The sequence below is a fragment of the Parasteatoda tepidariorum genome, chromosome 8 (genome assembly GCF_043381705.1).
Source record: "Parasteatoda tepidariorum isolate YZ-2023 chromosome 8, CAS_Ptep_4.0, whole genome shotgun sequence".
Classification (NCBI taxonomy): Eukaryota; Metazoa; Arthropoda; class Arachnida; order Araneae; family Theridiidae; genus Parasteatoda; species Parasteatoda tepidariorum.
The window spans coordinates 46162010-46186467 of NC_092211.1; the positions used below are offsets into that span (position 1 = coordinate 46162010).

Sequence of the window (24458 nt, forward strand, 5' to 3'; positions counted from 1 at the left end):
ATTTAAATTTACAGATTAAATAATAAGAATTTTTGTTTCATTTATTTACTACATTAAAAAATTAGAATTTTTTTTTTTAAAAAAGTATATTTTAAAATTAAAAATTAAAAAGCTTTATTATATTTCCTTCTTGTATTACTCTTTATTTAATCGAAACTAAATTTTGTAAATTTGTGTCTTTGTTGCTGTCGCTGCTTCTAATATTACTTGGAGAAGCCAAATTCGTTAATCATTGTCCTTTTGTGAATTGGGTCAAGGAGGTGCGCCTTTCATTAGGCAAAAGAGCACGGCAAGTGGTGTGTGTATTTATTTTTGTACATTGCGTATAACACAAAACAAAAATAAAGACATATAGACAGAAATAAGGATCGAAATTTTTATATGAAGCAAAATATTCTTAAGTGCGTCCAAGATTATACTAAATGCTTTACATTATGTTGCATACATTATTATATGCTAGTAAAATATTTTTAAACTTATAGATTGTAACTTACTTTGGTTATTAGAATCTTTTGCTTAAAACAGAATTTCTCACTATGCATACTAAACCAGGTATTTCGAACTTACGTTTTAATATACATCGATTATTATGATCCTATATTAGTTTTATTCCAAACACGAATATATTATTCCTGAATATTTTCTGGCAAATATATGTTGCACACGCATTTTTCACTGCATGGATATTCTCTGATGAAACACGCTCTAGTGAAACATTTAAATGTAAAATTATAAAAGTGCTCCGAAAATTAAAGCATTGTAAATTTATATCTTTCCCTGCAAAGATATTTATGCTTATCTTGAAATTTAGGCTGTGAATACTATTTTTTCTGAAAATTGTTTGTCCTAAAATATTTACAAATGGCTTAAATATTTGATTTTTTTTTTTTAAATCACCCATGTTGCGATAAGTTTCCGATTTGATGAGATTCGTTAAATTCTATGAATATATTTCAAATTTAGCGTTGACTGGGACAACGCACTGGTAAAACAACTTCTAACATTAAAAATATGCTGCAAACTCTTTCGTATTTCACAAATATAGTTTCCCTTCATATTGACATTTTGCGCCGTTTCATGATTCAGCTTAGATAGTGCCTTCTAACGATTTACTACATTTTATCTAATAACCATGAATAACTCTTAAAACCCTACAGCAGTAATAAAAATCACATTAAACAATTTTAAAATACCATTATGATATATTGATTAAACAATGCCATAAAAAACGCAAAATTTGAAAAGGATTGCGGTTAACAATGTCCTTGATACTTATATATAATACTGCAGCCCATGTTGAAGTGAGGCATTTTAAAGTGAGTTGTATAATGTTTTAGTCACCTTTCCTGGAAAGATATAATTTCTATTATATAAGTATTTTTAAATAGGCAGGTAGTTTCAAAAGTTTTTTGAATAGCTAATTTTCTTCTATGCGATTTATTACCCGATAATATATATATATATATATATATATATACTTATATATATATTTTTTTTTCATTTTGTGTCTATTCTGCAGTTGATTACGAAATAAACGAAAGTGCATGTAAATACCTATTCTAAAAAGTGTAATTTATTTAAAAAAATTCATTAATTTTTAGTTTATAAGCAATTTTCTTTTAATTTACTTTTAATCTTAGCGGCAAAATAAATTAAATAAGCGGCAGTGAACTGAAATCAGAAATCCGTGAGAAATTTAATGCTACTAGGCACAAAACTTTGTCTGTAACTAATGTACAACGTCGACTTCGTGACTATGGATTAAAAGGTTGTGCAGCTGCTGGAAAACCTCTTTTGAAAAACAGAAAGTAGTTAAATGGCTTAAATGAACTAGTAAACATTTTAACTGGTCCTTAGAAGCGCAGTCAAATGTTTCGCTTACTGACGAGTCAAAACTTGAGTTGTTTAGAAGCAAACAAAATGATCGTCGTTTAGTTAGTGAACGTAAGACAAATCAATGTTGAACTTATGATACGTATGATACGTACAGTGAATCGTTGATCAAGGATTTATTTTTCAGCAAGATAACGATCCGAAACATTCATCGAAAGTGTGCAGAAACTGCATTGCATAAAAAAAAAGTATTGAAATACGTGGATTGAACCCCTCATTCCAAAGATATTAATCCTATTGAGCTATTGTGGGATTAACTCGATAGAAATGATTGAAAAATGCGTTGTACTAATCAAAACAAACTTTCGGAATCTTTATTTATATATGTATATTCCGTATTTATATATATATATATATATATATTTCTTTTTTATATCCACTTTTATTTTTAAAATAATGTAGTGTTTTTTATTAAATTTAAAATGGAAAAAAAAATATTTTTTTATCATTCACGGTACCACTTAGGATTTAAAAGTTACGAAGAATCGTTTGAGGTAATGAAATAAAGTAAAAAGATTACTCTTTTTTGCGGTAGAGAGAATTTTAACAATTTCTTTGAAAAGGAAATAACTCTCTTTAATCTTTATTAACTGAAACTATTTTTTTTTTACAAAAAGAACAAACAGCTTATCTTAAAGTATTTAAATATTCACAAAAAATGTTTTAAAGTAACTGTTTTATTTAAAAGTGTAACTGTTCTATTCTTAAAATTATAAGTTAATTTCAAAATTTTTACCACTTACATTTTGCCTTTGAAGATCAGAACACATAGCTCATTAATAACTCTTTAATTATGGTTTTTAATAAAAAATGCTGTGTGAAGTTTCTTATAAAAACATGTTTTGTTCTAAAAATTTGATTTGCATTTCTTTATATTAAAAAGCGAATTTATTTCAAACAAGTATTTCATATGAACTTTTTCGTATCCCAGAATTAGTCTGATATATTAGTTAAAATAGCTTATTGCTTATAAATGCATTATGGCTGATTGGTTTTAAATTTTTATATTTGACTAAACTTATTAAGCTCAGTGTATTGATAAAATCATAGTGAAGTTTATATTTCAAAATTCTCATGGATAACTAAAATAAGATAAAAATATAGTTAGTTTGAAAGGAAAAAAATTTAAAATTTTTTAAAAGAATTATTGAAAATTATTTAAAATTTCTTTACATTTCGTTTCCTTGTTGCACTTCACAAATTTTGAGCATACTTTTTGTTATTTTATTTAATAATCACAGGTTTTATGAAACTGATTTATACTTTCCATAATGTGTATAGCTTTTAAGCCCCATCTTTAAGTCAATGGTCAGAACTGATATCAGAATATTCGTATTAAATTTTAATTTTGATTATTTATCGGAAGAAAGTTGAAAAAATAACTGTAAAATAGCCATTATGAAGTGGTTATAGAACTCTAATAGTTCTAAATGAAAAGTCTAATGATAATTTCAATAGAAAAATAATTCTAGATGAAATAAAGCTATCTCCCATCTTGTTCATATGTAATTACATACCCTCCAACTGCTACGGAATTTCCGTAGTTTCAGAAATCTTCTTTTCAGACGGTAGCAAAATTAATGTCTTAATATTTAAAAAAAAATAATTTTAGCGTAACTTGTTCACTATTACTTATAAAAGTGCAGGCCATATGGCTAGATTCTTAAGTTCTGATAAAAGTTTTATGAGAGATCCATTTGCTTTAAAAATTTCTACTTTGGTTCGCTACCACTAGAAAGAATTATTTTCAAAATCCTCATAAGTTGGAGGGTATGGTAATTATAATTGCTAATTGAGGAATAAGCTAATACCTCAAAAAAATTTTGTACTCCAGATCATTTAGAAATATACAATAGAGAAAAAAGGAAGAAATGTATGATTAAAACCGATATTTGATAAATAAGTTTATAATTTAATGGATAAAAATTCGAATTAAAAGAAATAAAAATAAAGGTTAAAACGTTAACAATAAGAAAATATTAAATGAGTAATAGAAATAATTATAATACAGAAAATAATGCAAAGTGCAAAATAATGTAATAAAGAAAGAGTTATATTGCTACAATAGTATTAAGGATAATTTAAATATACATAAGGACTTGAAGGCAAGGAGTTATAAGCTACATATTTTCAAGATGTGACATTTTTTTCATCTAATTTTTCTTAGTATTGTTTTGAAATTAATATTTTACCAAATAAATAAATCCCGAAAGAATCGAAGCTGTAAGATATTACCTAATTAAAACCTTCATCTTTTTAAAAAATATATAAGTAAAAAGTAACAGTCAAAATATTTTAAACGCTCAAGATCAGGCTTTTATGTTCAGGACTTGCCAGATTTAATTTTTTTTTTCATTCATGTCTTCTGGCAAGTCTTGAAATCGTGTGCCTGTTTTTGAGCGTTTGAAAAACATATCGACTGTTATTTCCTAATTAAATATTTTTGACTCTAATAAATTTTTTAATTAAGTAGTCTTTCTCTAATTTATAGACATTCCTATGGATAACAGCAAAATCAATACAACATCTTATGCTTTCATGATAAAATAAAGTCGTAGTTTACTAATTTAAAGAACTTCCTATGGATAACAGCAAAATCAATAGAGCATCATATGCCTTCATGTTAAGCATTGCGTTTTTTTCCTAAGACGATCTTAAATAATTCCCTCCTGAATAGTCTAAAAATGTGGCTTATCATTACAGAGTTTCAAGATGATCTGAATAAATATAAGCAAATTTAATAAAAATTTCTAGGTGTTTTAAGATGTTTCATGTAAACACTTGATATTACATTTCTTGATATATTTGATAAATGTATTTTTACATTATTGTTTGTAAATAAGTAGATGACGTTTGCCAATTGCCAGCTTTTAGACAGAACTCAATTATTAATCTTCACATAATAACAAACAGTCGAGAAGCACTATTAATTGCTCTACCTTAAACTTCTAAATTTAAGAAAGAAGTTTAAGTTTTTTTCTTTGCAGAACATTAGTTTATACAACAAACCATTTAAATCCGTAAATTTTTCATTAATAAAGGCTTTTTAGTGATGATTTACATTTAAAACTGAATTTTCTTATAACTTGATATCTTCACTCATTATTATTCAATTCATCATAGCATGTATTTTCTTCTTCTTGAAGAACAATTTAATAAAACTAAATATAAATGCATAACATTTTGAAGAAAACTTGTCAACTCTGCACATTTTAAAATATTTTGAGAAAACTGTTTCAATTTTTTTTCCGTTTTGAAGCAACTACAAGTGAAAACCACGGAAAACTGAAAGCTAAGAAGAATAAAAAAGAAACTAAAGCTGGTCTTTCTGACGAAAAAAAAAAACTTTGACATCTTTGCCCTAAAAGCCCGGATTTAAAACTTCGATCGAAAAGTTCTTCGTCTCATGTTCCTAAGTGGATTTTTATTTTCCCTAACATAACCACAACTTTTCTTTTTATATATTTCATACTTTGTTTGCAGTTGTGTTGAACATGAAGGTATTTAACGGTAAAATGGCATTTTAAACGCTTCCAAAACGATTTTCAATACTTCCTACTTAGAATTCGTGTACCTTCGTGGGAGAAATACATCATTCTGGAAATAAATAACAAAATAATGTTTTCGATTTGAAATTTGAATGCATAAAAATTCTTTGCCTAAAAAATTTGCTTTTCCTACTTTTATTTTATAATATTAAATCATATGTTGTTTTTAAAATACTTACAAATTAGTAAGTAATTTTCGGTTGGTTTAATTCTTGTTTTATTGTTAAATATACTATTCATGTAAATTCTTATAAATTGCTTCTTAATTTATTCATAATCAAAGTTGTCTAAGATGAAAACTATGCTTACATCAAAAAAAAACAAAGAAAAACTAAATAGAAATAAAATAAGATAAAAAAATATGGTTAAGCAATGAAACCAATTTTCTAATAAATAGAATGATTAAGGGATTACTTAATAGTAATAAAATACTAATTCTCCTAACAATTAAAAATAAATAAAATAATATTAAAGAAAAAAAATGTCCATTAGTTTGAATATCAATATCGATTTGGCAAGACAGAAATTTGGAAATTATTGATTGTGTTACATGAAAGAAAGACTTCCTGATACGCTAACATTCACACATCTAGTGTTTTATGTTTAAAATGATATCAGAATTACGACATTTATGCGATATTTATACGCATCGCATCAAATTCTTAAGTTTTCTTGAGAATTTTAGTGATAAAAATGTTGTGGTTGAGTCATGGCTACATTTATTCATGTTTATGCATGTTAAATGAATTGCGTGTAGCTAGAAAAATATAAAAATGGGTTTCAACTTTTCTGATATGAAAAACAAACAGATTACTTTAGTTTTTTATTAAGTTGCATTTCTTTAGATTCTCCCTTATATTAACTAACTAATTTGATTTTTGAAATGTAATTGAGCAGACTGATAAACGCTCCAAAAAGCAGTTTTCTTTTTTGTTAACGGAATATCTATAGAAGATTATATAATATCCCAAATATTTTGCCATCCAAAAATTTTTTATCGTTGCCTTGTAATTACTTAAATTTGAAAAAAAAAAATAATATTTATTAATATTTGCTAAAGTGACTTTCCATACTGTATTATTATATGTACAACTATTTGGCACACTGTATATCATGGATGATTACTAAATCATGGATTCCCTCCTAATCATGTATTATCATGGATCCCCTACTACAGATTTTCATATTTTAATTTTTTTTCGCTTTGTTTTCTTTCCAAAAACAATATTCTTAAAACTGTTAAAAACACTTCAATATTTATCCATATAATTTTGACTTAGTTTCGTTTTTAAAATAATATCTATTTTGGAACTTCCAGGTAATCATCTTAATAATCATCTTTTTAAAAACAAATGTTCGATTTCAGTCTTATTATTCATTTTCATATTTAAACATAATATCGTCTTACATCCACAAGTCACAGATCGAAAAAGATGCAGCAATTCTGAATTGTTTTGTTAGTTATCAAAATGTTGCTTTGTAAAAGTTCATTAAGTATATTTTAATACACATTAAATATTTATATCCTTTCTTTCTTTTTGCAAATAGTTCGAAGGTTTTGTTTCTCCATGATAAAGAAACACATCGAATAATGTATATATGCAACTGATTTTTACATGCATATAACAGATTACAAAGGGTTAAATAAAAAAGTTTTTTTTAGAAAATAATTTTTCATACTTATGCTTTATATAATACAATTAAATACTAAGTGGTACTTAAATATAATACTTATATAACAAATAATACAATTAAATATTAAATACAATTTAATACTTTATATAATACATTTAAATATATTTGTAAAAAAATTATTATTCATAAAATACTTCCTCTGCCTGCTTTCTCTTATTATGAATACTTATCGTACATTTACTATACTTATACTTAAGGTCAGATAAGAGCTCTAATGAGCTTATATCTGACCTTAAGAGAATATCGAAAAATAGAAGGATTTTCTAAAGTAATAGTAACTTTGCAATTCAATTTCTTTTCTCTATGTATGCATAAACTAGTTTACACATGCTAGTTTACAGAAGAAATGTTCTTTAAAAATTTCAAAATATCCGTCAAGGGAAATTAGAATAATTTCAAAGATTCTGCGAAATCATCCTATTGATTGCTAATATCAAAACATTTTCCCATTAGACCATAAATTTTAGTTCTCGGATGTCAAAAGTATTAGTTACTTACAGTAACTGGTACCTTTTTCATCTTTAAATCTGACTGATGAATAGGTAAAAAAGATTAAAAAAGATCTACAGTGAAACATTTTTACAAGTATTGTTAGTTTTGTTACACACTTTCTTTTCTATATGCAAACAAACTTGTTTCTACATGCTAGTTACATGCAGAGAAAAGCTCTTTTCAGCTTTTAAAATAATATATTTAACATTAGAGGAAAATTAGAATAAGCTCAAATATTATGAGAAATAGTCCCAGTTATTGCTAATATAAAAATATTTTTTCTTTAGACTTGAAATTTTAGTTCTCGGACATTGAAAGTACTAGTTACTCACAGTAACTACTAGTTACTTGCTACTAGTTTAAGAGTAGTAACGACTAGTTATTTGCAGTAACTAGCACTTTTTTATCCTTATAATTATCTGACATATGAGTAGGAAGAAAGATAATTCAAGATCTGAAAATGAAAAAAATATATTCCGGAATTTTTTTTTCTGTAAATATACACAAACATGCTTCTATATCTTATTTACTTACAGCAAAAGAAAAATCCTCTCAACTTTTAAAATAATAGGCTTGCAAGTAGAGGAAAATTAGAATAAGCTGAAAGATAACGATAAATTACTCTAGTAATTGCTAATCTCAGAGTATTTTCTCTTTAGGCCATAAATTTCAGTTCTCGGAAGTTGAAAGTACTAGTTACTCTCAGTAACTAGTACTTTTTTCATCCTTATCAATATCTGACAGAAGAGTAAGGAAAATCGGAAACAGCTTGTGGAAAATACTCAAAACCAAAATATTAGTTCCTCTTTGGGAAAAAGTTCGTGACAAACCAGCGCGAGAGGAGAAAGGAAATGGATGGATAGAGGCCGAATAAAAGAAAGAGCAATAAAAACCAAATAACGCAGTTATCGTTAATATTCAGCGAAAGAAAGCACCTCGCTGATAATTAGCTTCGCCGTCAGCTTTTGAGAACCCCAACTAAGATTTTTCTCTCTAAGAGAAAAAGCTCTAATTAGGCATAGCCAAACTTCAATAAGCTCCTAATCTTCTCTCTCAACCTCGTGAGAGCCAAGCCATGCTAATTATTTATTGCTTAAATTGCGAAGAGCTTCTATTGTTCGAAGCTCTTGGGTAGGAGTCTAACTTATTATTATTCGGTGCTCAAAAATTTTCGAAGAACATCTGGGGAGAAGATTTTCGTGCTTTACTTCTCACATCATTAAATAAACTTTTTTTTTATTATTATTTTTAACCTTCCACTCCCTTTTTCTTTTCAAAATCCTCGAAGGAAGACCGTAAATTGAAAGAAATGACAACTTGTTTTGAACGTCTTATTCTTTTAAGACTTTGTTTTTTTTAAGGAATTTTCTTTGTCGTGAAGCTATTATCATTTAAAATCAGGCTTTAAAATAGAATCTATTATTCAACTTTTGCGAAGATTTGTCGAGAAATATTTGACGAAAATTATAATTTATTTCTTTTTCAGTTTGAAGCTTTTATTCGCTGACGAATTTTTTATCTCTTTGAGAATGACATATCTGTCATAATTTCACGATGTTTAGAATGTAAAAATAAAAGGAGTTTATCACTCGATAAAATTTTTCTGATTTAAAACGTGCATATTTATTCTTTTCATAGTAGGATTTTTTTTAAAAAAACTGTGAATTTAGTTCCATTTTCAAGTAAATTTTCTTAAAAACTTAAAAGGCTTTTGTTTTCCGATTTTAATAGAGTGTTACTCAATATTTCAATATTTAAATTTTAAAAGTGGTTGAGCTAATTATTATAGAACTTAGTATAAGTTTCATAACGTGGGAAGTAGGTGGAAAACATTAGTATAGAATCCAATATTTAATATATTATTATCTATTACCCATTATTTTTTTCTCTTATTTAAATCTATTATTATTTCTCAGGGCTACATAGGTTTTAAGACATTAAAATACAATGTTTAAAAAATCTTTTAAATATGCAATTAAAAATCCTATAAATTGAAACTTGTATCGTCTTGTTAAGAAAATAAGTTTTGGTTATCATATAGAGCCGTGAGGCCTATCAAAATTGATATATACTAGTTCAGTGCAAATTAAAGTAAGGAGGGATAAATCTAAGGGTAAAGAGAAAGGCTCTATTGCACACTAAAGAGCTGTTTGCGTTAAGATCTTGAACTTTGAACACCGCGTGTATGGGTAAATCTAGCCCCCGTGATCCTATCGACCATACAATTAATTTAATTCATCCGTTCGGAAAAGAGGTTTGAAGAAAAAAAATCCTCATTAGTTTAACATCAGGAATCGTTGTAAAGTAAACGTTTGTGTTAAGATCTTGAAATTTCGGAAATCTGGTCTCCAATCCTAAAAATCGTACGAACTTCTGATTCGTCCATTCGGAAGAAGCGTTTTGAGAAAACAAATTCATATATTTAACATTAGATATTGTTAAAAATTAAGCTTCGTACGATTTTGTTTTTTTTAAATAAATTTGAACCTTAATCCATCATTCCCACATCTTCTGTTTTTTTTTTTTTTTTTGTATGCATCGTGTTTCCCAAATAATCCAGATAGACCTATGTTTTAATTCTTCTTTTCTTTTTCATGGTAAATGTTTTTGCATTAAATACATAATTGTTTTAATTAGAAAGATTTCTTTTAATTATTAATTTTCAAGTCAATCACATCGTTATTTTTTCATACATTTTCAAGTCCTTATTTGCTATTTTATGTTTATCCATATGGAAAAATAACAAAGAAAAGATTGAGATAACTTTAGATTCTTAGTTGTGTTGGCGGCTGCTTTTCAGTGTTGTGTTTTGCTACTTAGGCAGAACATCAGGGAAATATGTGACATGATTTCTACCAATTTATCAGTATTATACTTTTCGTTTATCTCGTACTGTAATGGTTATTCAGATACAGTTACAAATAGAAGTCATGTTTTGTTACAAATTTAAAAAAAAGGCAGAAGAGGAAACTACGTGTTCAGAATTACGATTATTTCAAGGACTTTGTTGAATATTTTAATTTCTAAATCCATCATAATATCGAACAAAACATTTCTGTATGAGTTTTTTCTTCTTCATCTATTTTTATTTTTTGAATGTAGTTCAACAAAAACAAAATCTGGTGTATAATGCTGGCACAACTTATGGTTAAAAGTACCAGCATTCAAGATGCCGGTACTTTTTAGCGTAAAATGCATTTTACCGACACATGTTAGGGAACAAAATAGTTCATATACCACAATAGCTAATTTTACTATAATAATTAACGTAGAATCCCTGAATCACTCTAATTAAATATTAAGGTATAACAATGGTAAAAATTGATTTTTCGGATGATGTCACTTTTTCCAGTAGTTTGGAATAGATTTTTTTATAGCAGCTAAATTCAAATGTTGCAAAGCCCGATGCCTGACAAGACAATTGCCCTGTTGTTGCAATTTAAATTTTAATCAAATAACCTAAAAAAATGTTTATGCCTTAAACTTTTGTTGATTAAGATTTTTTAGCAGAATGACATGCTAAGAATAATTTTATAATGTTAGCATTCGAAAATTTCTGGAAAGTAGCTGCTAGGGAAGGCAAATCAGTCAAAAATTTATCTAGTCATTACAATCATTGAGAGAAAATGAATTATTAACAAGTGAAAATTATTCATAACGCATTAGCCCATTTTCCAACTTTCTAATTAACTATTATAACTAAATGAGCAATCTGTCAAAAATTTCCTTCTCTGTTTCCTTAGGAATTCAAAGTATTCTTTATTTGGAATATAAATTGATTCTATAAAATTTAAAAGCATTTTATTAAAAGTATATTGGTATAATGAATAAGTAATAATAAACATATATTTTCCAACATACTATCTATTCTAAGAAATGGTTTTACTTTTATCGTAAAATAACTGAATTACTCTAAATAATCATTGTAAAAATAAAATGGATGGTAGGGATGATGCACCTAAAGATTGAAGCTTTAACGAATGAAATCAATATTTTTTGAATAAATAGTATAATTTATATATTAAATTAATATAATGATAACAACATGATAACTCGAAATGATAAAAAATACCCTTCTTCATTTGATTTATTTATTGATTCAAAAAATAGCGTACTTTTTTTAATTTATACCAACTTAAAATAAATGAGAATTCGTCTAATTTCAAAGAGTCATGTTTTTAATACGATTTCCGATTTCAAGTTTATTGTATTACTTATTATATTAATGTTCAATTACATACTATATTAATTTAAATCACTTACTATATTAATTTAAAGTTCAAATGTTTGTGGTAATAGAAGTTATTATATAAGTTATAATCGTATGAATTCATTTTATAGTTTAATGAAATTATTGAAGCAATTTTGTGTAGTACAAGTAATTTAAACCAATGTCCTAATTTGAAATATATTCTGATTTAAGTTTGCAGTATTTAGAAGATAATTACTCTTCCAATGTATAATATTCTATATCTCCGTAATATGTTCCCATCTACAGCTTTATTAGTCATTACTTTAAACCTTGATATATTTTACCAAACATATAGTATTCTAATACGTTTTTGAGGTAGAAAATAAGCATGACTATTTCTCATTTATCTTATAAATTCAAATTGATTTTGTCATATAAATAAAACTGCTGAAGGAACATTTAAAAGTTGAATAATGCATTAAAAAGTACTGAAAAAAATAATATCTAAGTACATTTTTTACGCACTTCTTTCATTAATTAAAAACATGATAGGTTATCATTTTGAACTTATTAAAATAAAAATTAGTTTTTTAAAAAAGTGATTAAGTGCAAAGCTTCATTATACATTCCGCTTTGATCGTGATATGCAAATAATTAATAATTAATATGAAACAAGTTTTCTGAAAGGAAAAATAAATCCGGTTTTGCTTGTAACAATGTCATATTATCACTTAATATCCTCGTTGTTCCTTTCCATTGACTTCATATTTTGTTTTTCTTTTGCAATTAATAATTGTCTCTTTAAAGCATGAAAAAAATGCATTTTCCTTTTCTTTTTTTTTTAGTCTTGTATCAGAATTTTGAAGCTCGTGTATATGATGAGTTTGTCATTAGGGGAAACATTGGAGTTTTACGATGTATTTTGCCAAGTCACGTGAGGGATTATGTTAAAGTGACTTCATGGAAACGAGATGATGGCTTAGTTATTTTACCTCAAAGAGTAAATGGTAAGCAAAATGTCCCTTTTTTCTTAATTTTGTTTAAAATACATTGTTATTAAGCGGATAGACGAAGATATTCTCGCGAGAATTAGCATATTAGACTATACTTAATGAAGTAAATTCTTTTTTAAAACTTATTATATTTTAATACACATTAAAGTTGCATTATAATATTCCTTTATTAAAAGAATATTTCAGAGTGCTTTGATTAAAAGTTCGACGAAAATTTAAAATATTAATTAGATCTGTGAAATATTTAATAGGAAAACGTAAAATAAGTTAATTAAATATATTTTATTTGGAAATGCAAATTAAAAAATAATGAAGAGACTTAAAGTATTTATAAAAAAAATTATACCTAAATATCCTTAGCTGGTATCAGAAAAGTTTCATATTAATTTAAACAGAATAATTTCATCTACTGGGACTCTAAGGAATATTTATAATTATTAAGAGTAGTTCCCTTTAAAGTAAGTAACTAACTGAAAAAATTTTTTTTTACAAATTTTGAATTTACATGGAAATCATTCATTAGAAATTAATAAATATTTATAACACAAATAGTTTAATATTTTTTTTGAGAAAATAAACAAATAATCTGAGCTAAACTCAAGGAAACGGTAATACTTTTGAAGGTATTTTTAATTAATACCTGCGAAAAGACTCAGATGTGGAAGAATATAAAATTAGGAAAAAATTTAAAATGTCTTAAAACTCATAAAATTAACAGCCATAAAACAGCTTTTTTACAGGTGATTAAATTAATTTAGGAATTTGTAATCATGTCGAGTAACTGAATAAAAACAAAGAAGTATTTTTTAATACTGTTTAATATTAGAGGAAGCGGCTGCCTTTATTTCCGTTAGGTCATCCGAAGATTAAAAAAAAATATTGAACCTTGACAAAAAAATAAATAGATCTCTTCGAAATATCTTTGATAGAATATTTACGTTTGATTTTAATACTCTTTCATTCCGTGATATAAGTCATGAGTTGATTACAGCTAATGATGTACCAGTCATGAGAAAATGCTTTTAAACTATTACACATTACAAATGAATTTATTTTTAGAAATTATTTATTTTCAGGGAATGATTTTTAGTACTTAATGATTTTTATACTTAATTAATTATTTCTGTTCCAGTACTGTGGGTTTAATTTAAAATATTTTGAATGTTTAATTTTATGTTTTATTTATTCGAAAATTTTATTATGAATAATCTCAATCTATGAGAATGAAGACAATATAAAATGGAAAGAAGTTGTAATGAATTTTTTAGTAAAAATCGAGGTAAATAAGGCAGCGTTTTGCAATATTAAAAGTAGAATTTTAAAAAAAACTCCAGTTCATTTATGTAAAAAAAATTTTTTTTTAAAAATTGTACTATGATATCTTTTTTGAAAATTTATTTATCTTCAAACTTATATCTTATAAGGGATTATAATTATTAAAAGATTAAAGATACACAAAGGATTCAAGAGAATAATTTTTTATACCAGGTCTTCAGCAAAATAAAACTTCTGTGAGTGTGATCTTCAGCGATTTTATAGCTAAAACCAATTTTTATTAGGTTCAACATTATTACGTTTTGACACAAAACATTCATAACTGCACTACAAAATTTTGATGTATAGTTGCCACCATTTTTCATGTTGAAGTAAATTATATTTTTGACATAATTTTTTCATTATTATAGTTTTATTTATTTATGAATCTTTTTTTACTGACAACATATATTTTCTTGCGCATTCGAATCAATTTAATTGCTTCATTGCGAAAGCATTTTGTTTAAGAAAATCATATTTTTATAAATATAATTGCACTAATTCTTTAAACGATTGATATTTTTGTCAATTTTATGAAATTTTTTGCACCATAACTACAGTTCTGTACTTAAAGTCTTTAGTTTACCTCAATACCAAAAATAGTAGGTAGTAACGATAAACCATTTTTTACAGTGTACCAAATAATCAATAGAACATTGAATTTAAAACTAGATTTGGTATTACAAATAAAATTAAAATTTTCCTTAATATTAAATTTTTCTTGGCAAAAAAATTCACTAAGCACCCGACTAGAAGAATGATGTATTGACTAATGTTCATATATTCAGGGAAGAGTTGTAATCATTACTCTATAATAATTATTTAGACAATAATCATTTGTATTAACTTTATCTTTTTTTTACTTTTTTTATGCTGGTCTTCAGAAATATATAATTTGTTTTAATAATCGAAAGCTAGGAAAAAATATTTTATTATAGTGGCCTAAATTTTTATATTCAATTATATTAGTGTTTGTTTGCAAAATAAATATGAAATTTATGTTTTTTTTAGAGAATGATCGATACATTGTATATCCAACTGGAGAGTTGCATATTAGATCTGTGGATTATACAGATAGCCACTTTCTTTACAAATGCCAAGTTCGAAATACTTTGACTCGACAGACTAAAGATAGCAATACTGGCGGTCGTCTGATAATTACAGGTAATTTCTTTACAATTAATTGTTTTAAAACTCATAAAAAATACTTATTTGTAGAAAGTGTGAATAAATCTGAGTCATGTCTTGATATACAGACTCTATCACTAAATAAACTTGTAAATTATTCTGGTTCAAAGTTTCAGAACATACAAGCCATCCGAAAAATCCATTATTACTGTAAAAAGTTCTATCACAATCTTTACGATAATAATTAATAAATTAGATTGATTCAAAGATAAAACGTTATATTAGAACTTAAGTGCCGTAACATTTCCTGTATGTTGATCTGAATTTTTTACAATTTTCTTACCACAGCCATAAATTGATAACCTATTTTTTATAGATATGGATTCCATGAATTTGCATTGAAGTGTCAATGGATTCGAAAAGGAAGTGCCGTCAGTATTCATCCGAATATTTAAAATTCGGTTTTATCGCGTCATTGCAAAATGTGCAGTTTCTATATTATCTTTTAACCGACCTGGTGGCCGAGTGGTTAGCGTGCCTGACTGCGGAACCGCTGGTCGCGGGTTCGAAGCCTGCTCAGGGCATGGATGTTTCTTTCTTTCTCTCTCTCTCTCTCTCTCTGTATTCTATGTCCATTCTCCTTTGAGTGTGATTGTGTGAATGTGACCCGGCCTATAAACGGGTTGTGGTTGTGTGGCGACGCTGCTCCACTGCCGTGGCATCGCCACAGGTGCTCACTGGGAAACGAGAAAAGAGTAGTAGTTATGGCATTCCTGTGGCCAATGGGACAACCCCCGTGTGCCCACCATTAAAAAAATATATTGCATTTTGTGTGATAAAACATTTATTAGTAATGAGGCGATGAAACCCTTGCGAATGAGAGACCATTTATCGAGATTACATAGTGATAAAGTAAGCAAACCCCTAAGTTATTTTCAAGATCTGAAATCTAAATTTGAAAAGTGGTTATGAAAAGTGGTTTAAATGAACTATTTAAAAACCAAGCAACCGATCTTGACAAAGGTCTTCTTGCTTCCTACGAAGTTTCTATATTGATTGCTAACTGTGGTAAATATCACACAATTGGCGAGACTCTTATTTTACCTGCTACTAAAAGAATTGTTGAAATCATGTAGGGTGAGGGATTGAGCAATAAGATAAGTCACTCTGTACCTCTGAGCAATATTACGCTTTCCAGGAGTATTGATGAGATGGCCGCAGACATTGAATCAAAACTCATCAAATTTTTGAAAGAAGGTAAATTTGCTTTGCAGATTGATGAGTCAACTGTGATAGATAACAAAGCTATTATATTAGCTTACGTGACATTCATAAATGAGAGTAAGGAGATTAACGGGGAAATGTTGTTTATAAGAACTCTGATCACTGATACAAAAGGATCGTCGATTTTTAAATTGGTCAAAGATTATTTTGAGGAAAAAGAAGTTCCCCTTACAAATGTAAGTGCTTGTGCAACAGATGGTGCTCCTGCCATGTCTGATTATCATACTGGCTTCCTGGCACACCTTAAAATAGAAGTACCGGAGGTCATCGCCATTCATTGTGTCATTCATCGTCAACATTTGGCTGCAAAAAAATTGAGTGGTGCCCTGCATGACACTTTACAATTCGTTATTTCTGGCATCAATAAAATCAAAGCTAATTCTCTCAATGACCTTATGTTCCGAGAACTTTGCCATGAAAATGATGAAGACTTCGAACGCTTGCTCCTACATACAGCTGTGAGATGGCTTTCAAAAGGAAACTGTCTGCGCCGTTTCTCCGAATAGTTTGACTCGGTTACTGATTTTCTCTACACCACTGATCCTGTTTTAAGTGAGAGTTTGAAGCAACGCAAGTTGGAAACTGCGTATCTCACGGATATTTTTGAAAAAAATGAAAGAAATCAACGTGAAACTTCAAGGAAATAAAATGGACACTATAAAGGCTAAGGGAATCATATCTTCATTCATCGCCAAGTTTGATATCCACAATTCAAACATTGGTAGTAAAGAGGTAATGCAATTTCCAACTCTTAAAAAGTGTTCAATGGCAGCTATCGAGATTCTCGAAAATAAAATCTTAATTTTTACTGTTCACCTTGATCAGTTAAAAACTGATATGGAATCGCGATTTAACGACTTGATGAAATCAGAAATTCTGGATTGGATTTTCGATCCTTTCTCTTCTGAAATTGTTGATAAGCTCACTTCCTCTTTGCAGACAGAGTTTTTAGATTTGAAGTATGACTGTGAGACTAAAATCGTCTTTAAGAAATATGGTTGCGAGTTAGCTTGGGTAACGCTTATGGACACTTATCCACTATTGTGGAAACAAACTGAGCCGCTCCTCATCTTGTGCCCGTCAACATATTTAGAAAGAGGATTTAGATCTGTCGTCTATCTGCTCACAAAGCAAAGAAATAGGTTGGACATTTGCTTCAAAGGAGACCTGCGTTTAAATCTGACGAACATAAAACCTGACAACCAAGCTTTAACTGAAATACACCAAGCACAGGGCAGTCATTGAAGTGGTAAAAATGTACTTTCTCACTCTTCATTTTTTTCTCAAATTTTAGTTGTTAACGTTTTAACTTTTTCTTGATTACATTGAAATATGAATTTTAAAAAAATGTACTTTTGTTTTGATTATTCCGTTTTAAATATCATTTCTTTTTAAGAAAAAAAGATGCACATTTTTTTTAATTAATAAAAATGACAGTATGAAATTGCCTCCTTATTTGCATTACAATTTAAATTAATTATATTTTCTGTGTTTGGTTGTTCGCAAGCAACAATGAATAGTTTTTGAGCAAGAAGAGAAAGGGGCGATATGTGTCAGTCAACCCCAAGAGGGGTGTAATGGTCCGCAAAAGGTTAAGAACCACTGGACTACACCGACGCATATACAATTCCCTTACATATGCTTTTGATTTCTGCCCAACCGACAAATCCTCGCACAATGAGATCCTCCAGTTTGGCCACAGTCATTTTGGTAGGACAAACTTCAAAATACCTCCACCTATAGTCTGCCTAAATTTAGAACCCACCCCTAATCTTAAACTTCACAGTATGCTTTGCTACCCTCACTTTTGTCAGGTTTTTATCATCTGGATGCCTTTATAAGCTCTCTAGATTAGTCGGTAAAACCTTGAAGAACCGTGAATGAGTATGAAATAATCTATTGCTAAGGTGAGTAATTTATAACTGAAGTGATGTAGTAAAGCTTTAAGTAATTAAGTTTAAACAATTCAATAACTTACTATGAAATGAAAAGCATTCAAAATTTTAATATATATATATANTATATATATATATATAACACTCAACTGCCGTTATAGAAAAAAAAAGTATTTTTTTATTACCATTAATGACAAATTTTCTTTTTAAAAAGAAAAGGTATTTTATGCAAATATTTGCTGAACTTATATCTTTTTTTGGAAAGACCTTAAGTCATTTCTTATGTTTTCAAACCTTTTGTTTTTAAATTTACTTCCAAAATTATTCTGTAGAAAAGATTTATTCGTATTTATTTTTTCGCCACCTCCGCAAGAAAGGAAATAAAATTTTATAAGAAATATGGAAAAAAAATGTATGCAATATAAAATGGAAAAAGTTCAAACGAAAAAAATAAATATACGGAATGAAAAATCTCGCTATCGCTCGCGAGCATCTACAAACTATATCGTTGTGGAGGAAAATATCCACTAATCACTTGTTTATACTTAAGCGATAAGGAAGAATAAAAATATCTGGAGAGAAAAATTTCTTCTGAAAACTAGCAAACAAAAACTTCAATTTTCTGTTCAAGAATGCGAGTATCTAGAAAATTTTATGGTAATGACTTCTTGCCAGTCTCCATCCAAAACTGCGCCAAGTCGCTGAACTGCATCATTAGGGATACTGATTGCACCAGGTGGCGCTCTACTTCCGTTGCCAGGTTAAGGAATAAAACTTTTCCGGAAATATGATTTACTCTTCAGTACGGCGGCTTAGCTAGAATTGTGTTTGGGGAAGTTGTTACATTCTTCGTTTTGCTGGGGAGAAGTTTTCAGTTAAAGAATGCCGAAAGAGAACAGGAGTGAATGGAAGTGTGAGTGTTGTAGGCGGAACTGTATCTTCCAAACTGTTGGAATTCGAAAAGTGAGAAAAGTTTACCGCTTAATAATGAAATACCTTAAGGATTAGAACAAAGTAAAAGGAGAAAAAAGAAACTGTATCTACTGCATTGAAAACTCTGATTTCAGAACTATGCTTTTGTTTTCTTACAAAAAAAGTTTCAATCTTGATACAATTCTAATATTTATTGCTGTATTTATCAGCTACAATTGAGACATTAACGGAATAATTTTTACGCATATTAGTTTAAGGATTTTCAATGATTAAGAAACATATTGTATAACCAGAATGTATACGTTGATAAACATGTATCTAAATAAAATTAGAAAACGAAAACATTTTTAGTTTTTGAGTTTCATATCATTTGTCGAAATCAAAGCAATTGCCATCAAAAGTTTCTGCTATAAAGTATAAATTCCTGACCTTTTCTTAATTCTCGTTATTATTTTTGCTATTATTATTATTATTAGTTTTAAAATAATGAGCCGATAGCCCTTTTCTTTAATTATTATTTGTAGTTTAACAATGATGATTTATTGTTGCGCGATTCGTAGTGTACAAATATTTTTCTAAAATTTTGAAGTTTACACAAAACACGAGAGAAATAATGATGAGTGATCACGCTCATACTTCATGTTTAGTAAATAATTCTTTGATAGTGGTTTACTTTCAATAGCATTACGAGAAGAACTAAGATTTCTGTTATAAATATAAGAAAAATTCTAAATTCTGCTTTGGGTGAAACGACATGGACACGACTGAACTAAATTGTAACCATATGTATATAGGCTTGACAATTGCCTAAATAAGCTGACGAAACATCTCTACTCTAGTCAATCTTTAAGCACAACTACTTCCCTGAAAAATGAACACATCATTTACGTTAGAAAACATACAAAATTTCATTATACGGAACACATAGTTCATATATTATATCATAGAACATATAGTATCATAGAAAACATATAGTATATCACAGTTGCCTTGACAATGAAAAATTAAGGAAAAGTATATTTTGATATTTAACTAAACATCTGATATTTAACTTCAATGATTTTGTGAAGAGAGGTGCTTTTGCTGTACTTATCAGAATGTCACTTGTTGATTAATGTTTATTGTTTTGACTATAAACTAAAATTTTTAACATCATTAGCAGCCTTAGACTGACTAACTAGATTTTAAAACTATATTTTAATTTTTAAGTGTCTGTCAAATATAATAATAATTTTATAATATTTCATCTTCTATTATTTTACACCAAACTCGATTTCGTCTTAAAATTAAAATAAATATCTAACTAATCATAAAAATCTAAAAAAAAAAAAAAAAAACTTTTAAAAATTAGGGTTTTCAAGTGGATTAAAAATTATAAAATAATTCTATTTTGGACGAAGTAGTGTGCAATGTTTTCGAAATTCTAAGAAATTAGACTTAGAAACATGGGAATGTTTGGTGATGAGAAGTTCATTACCAGATTTATACATTGTACTTTCGAAATACGAACTAAAGAGTGTTAATTTCAAAAGTTTTAGGCAACCTACTTTAACTTCTTATTAATTTTCCCTGATATGCGAGAATGAGAGCAATTTTTTATCAGCTTGAATATATATATTTTTTTATATTTTTATTTTAGCTTTCGTTCCTTAAGTTTTGAGACTATTAATTTGCTTTTTCTGAAATAGGAGGAAAATTTTAATTTGCTTTAAAAAAAATTATCATTATTTGTAACATTTATTAAAACACAACTGTAACACAGCACTGCGATTGAAATTTGAATTTTGTAACTAGTTTCAAAATGGTCGGGATTCCATTTGATGATAAGTTTCCCTTGGTGATAATAAAGCGATAAATTTTGCTTGTAGTGTTCAGGAAATGATTTAAACTTGTATTGCTATCCATACAGAACAGAGCTCAAGTGATATTGAATTTCTCCAGTTTAGTTTGACTACTAATAATTGAAGGTTTGGGGATAACTTCTTGAAACTTATAATGTCATAGAATTAAATTTCAACATAGATGCGTTGATATAACATTTAATCATCCGAAGTTAAATTTGAGTACAAGCTTTTTAAGTAGCTGTTAGTTTCTTTACTGTCAAACGAATGCAAAACTTTAGTTTTTGATACACAATTTTTCACTACTTAGTGTAGAGTAGTTGCTGCCTTTTTTAGCCATTCGGTAACACGAAAATTTATAAATACAGTTAGATATGATACATATTTGAGTTCCTTAAGTTATTTTTACGATTAAATATAAAGTAAGAATCGTTAATTTAGGACGCATTTAAACATTTCTTGAAATGAAATTAGTCTGTTTATGAAACATGTTCAAAGCACAGACAGAATATTAAGACGAATTCGAACTAGGCTTTTCAAAACAGAAACAACATATTACGTATTCTAAAATTACTTAATGCCGTTTGGAGACAGTGAAAAAATATAATTATAATTATAAAAATTATTAACACAACAGCTTGTTCTGGGCCTGGGGGTAATGGAGGATAATCCTCCGCAAATTCATGACCAACATGCTCAGAGGCCGCCTTTACTTCCCAGACAGGCTGGTACCCGTTGATATGAAGCTGGATGGGCTTCAGACCACCACTGGGATCGAAACACAACTTGTCACAATGAAAGCCCAGTACTTTAAGCTCTGTACATTTCTTAACAGTGGAAGGAAAGGTACTTATGACTGTGGAACTTATGTTATTGAAGAAACTTATGACTGCCATGAGCTGTAAGAGACCAATAGTATCCTGAAGAACAATACTAAGCTGTAATATTTATTGTGATAAGTTGGACTTCTAGAAATGTGCTTTTCTTAATTCGAATAACTTTAAAGAGACCAAAAAGTAATCTGTATTAAAAATTCATATAAGTTTAGCTTTATAGGCTATTTAGCTATTTTTTAGTTATTAGCTAAATTTAATTATTATTCACTCTTTTTATGCCGTTCAAAGAGCGAGTATTCAATTACTAAAGGAATAAATATTAAATTGAAAATAATTATAGGTAGTGATGAAAACGAAATTTGTGTTTAGATTGATTCACAACAGCTTAACTGTTGTAAACAATACCATGAACGTTAAATATTTCTTTGAAAATTAAGTTAATTACTTTGTGTGAGTTGTAAATTTAAATTATACGATATTAGAATTTTAATCTGAAATTATGATAAAAACAACCGACAGTGGTCTGTCCATCCAATTAAGCTCAAAGTTTACGGTATATAACATATTTTACCTTTATGGTATCAAACCGTACAAAATTGTATTGTTTTTTGAACCATTTACTATTAGCATGGTTTCAAAAATTGTAAAAAGAATTTAACCGGGCATTGGAACAAAGCTTTCAGTTTCGTAATGGGTATTGCAGAGTGGAGGACATTGGAAACTTCACGAGTTGACGGGAATGGGGGAAATGTTATGGTGTCAATACAGGGATTCGAATCCCAGTTCTGGCAGACTAGCCCTCTCGACTATAATATGTGCCCAACTGCAAGAAACTTGGTGATTTTATTAGTTGGTCTTAGTTGCTGAAACAAAATAATAAATGATAATGGATAAAGGTTATAATAATAAATATAATGGAATACAGGATAAGGATAAATGATAATAATGTATAAGGTTAATAAAGGCTTTTTTCTCACAGTGTGAATACCCTCCTATTTATGGTTATTTGATGGCTTTGTTTGAATACGATTAAATAAAAATTAAATAAATTGTTATTTAGCCATTTTTTTTCTAATGAATTTTTAACAGTGTATTTAACATATTAATACAATCAATATTCCTTTATTTGCATTAGAACGAGGTTCCGATTGAATTCTTAATAGTTTATTTCAAGATATTTGCAAAAATTTTACAAACTTCTGAAAAATGTATTTTTCTTAAACAAACCGAAGAATGTAAAATATTTTGCTCACATTTTCGGGAAAAAAAATGCACATCAGCATTATGCAGAATAGCAGAAGTCATAAAACAGTAACGGGTCCTGGAACGATATCAACAAATACATTTTTCGGTTTTCCCGGGAATGTTTTTCGCTCTTACGACGGTACGGATTATGGGAGTCATCACAATTTCTTCTTTCTGACATTACAGGTTTCTTTATTATGCTGGGGGTCCCGTAATGTTCTTCCAGGATAATCCAAAAATAAAATAATAGCAGAGGAATTTAAATAACGTTTTCGTTATGTCTTTAACTGTCAAACTATGTTAAACGAATTGGGAGGAGAGACATTCTATTTGGATTGCAGTTTCTTACATGTAGTATTTCAAGATAAAATTCTAAATATTTTTGTTTAGAAATTAAATTGTTTAAGTGAAATGGCTTTTTGTATGTGTTTTTGTATAGACTGAATTAATAGCTTGTTTAGAGGAAAGATTTTGTTTCTAATTCTACACTGAGAAAAAATTGGGTCAAAACTACTAGAATATTTTACGATTTAAGACGTTTCTCTAAGGGCACACTAAAAAGGTTGGTAGACAATATGAGAAGAAATGTGGTAAAGCTTGTTAAGTTTATCATGATACCTTAGAGCATGGCAAAAAAACCATTTATTTGATCAAATTTACGTTTCAGTTTTGTATTTTTTATTGAATACGTAGTAATAGGACCTATAATTTTGAAAACCAGAATCTCAGGTTAAACCGTTACCATATGAGCGGAAAAATTACCAAATGAATAGCTATACCGTATATTTTTTATTTATTAATTTAAATTATGTTTTTTAACCGTTAATTTCATTACTGTACATTACCATAATTTTACCAGCATTATTTTTTGTGTATTTACCTGGGTCTTATATTACATCCGGAAATTACTTATTTAAGCAGTTTTGGAAATTTGTATATAATTTACCATTTCAAAATAAATTTGATACTGATCAATATGTATATACTACCTTTATAATTTCATTATACTGCGTGATTTGTTATAATCATCATTATGATTACGAAATTCTTAACAAAAGTTAAGCAAATTGTAATATAGTATATATATATATATATATATATCCATAAATCAGTCATATATATATATATATATTCACTATCATTTCTGGT

The 24458-nt window shown here is 28.0% G+C and overlaps 1 protein-coding gene across 1 annotated transcript in view; it reads left to right on the forward strand.

Annotated features, from left to right (window-relative positions):
- Window positions 1-24458, forward strand: part of LOC107452989 (cell adhesion molecule Dscam1-like) — a 262770-nt gene that overhangs the window by 68226 nt on the left and 170086 nt on the right. Inside the window, exons 3-4 of the mRNA XM_016069635.3 lie at window positions 12666-12827; window positions 15159-15311. Of these exons, the coding sequence (XP_015925121.1) occupies window positions 12666-12827; window positions 15159-15311 (315 nt within the window). The remainder of the gene's footprint in view (window positions 1-12665; window positions 12828-15158; window positions 15312-24458) is intronic.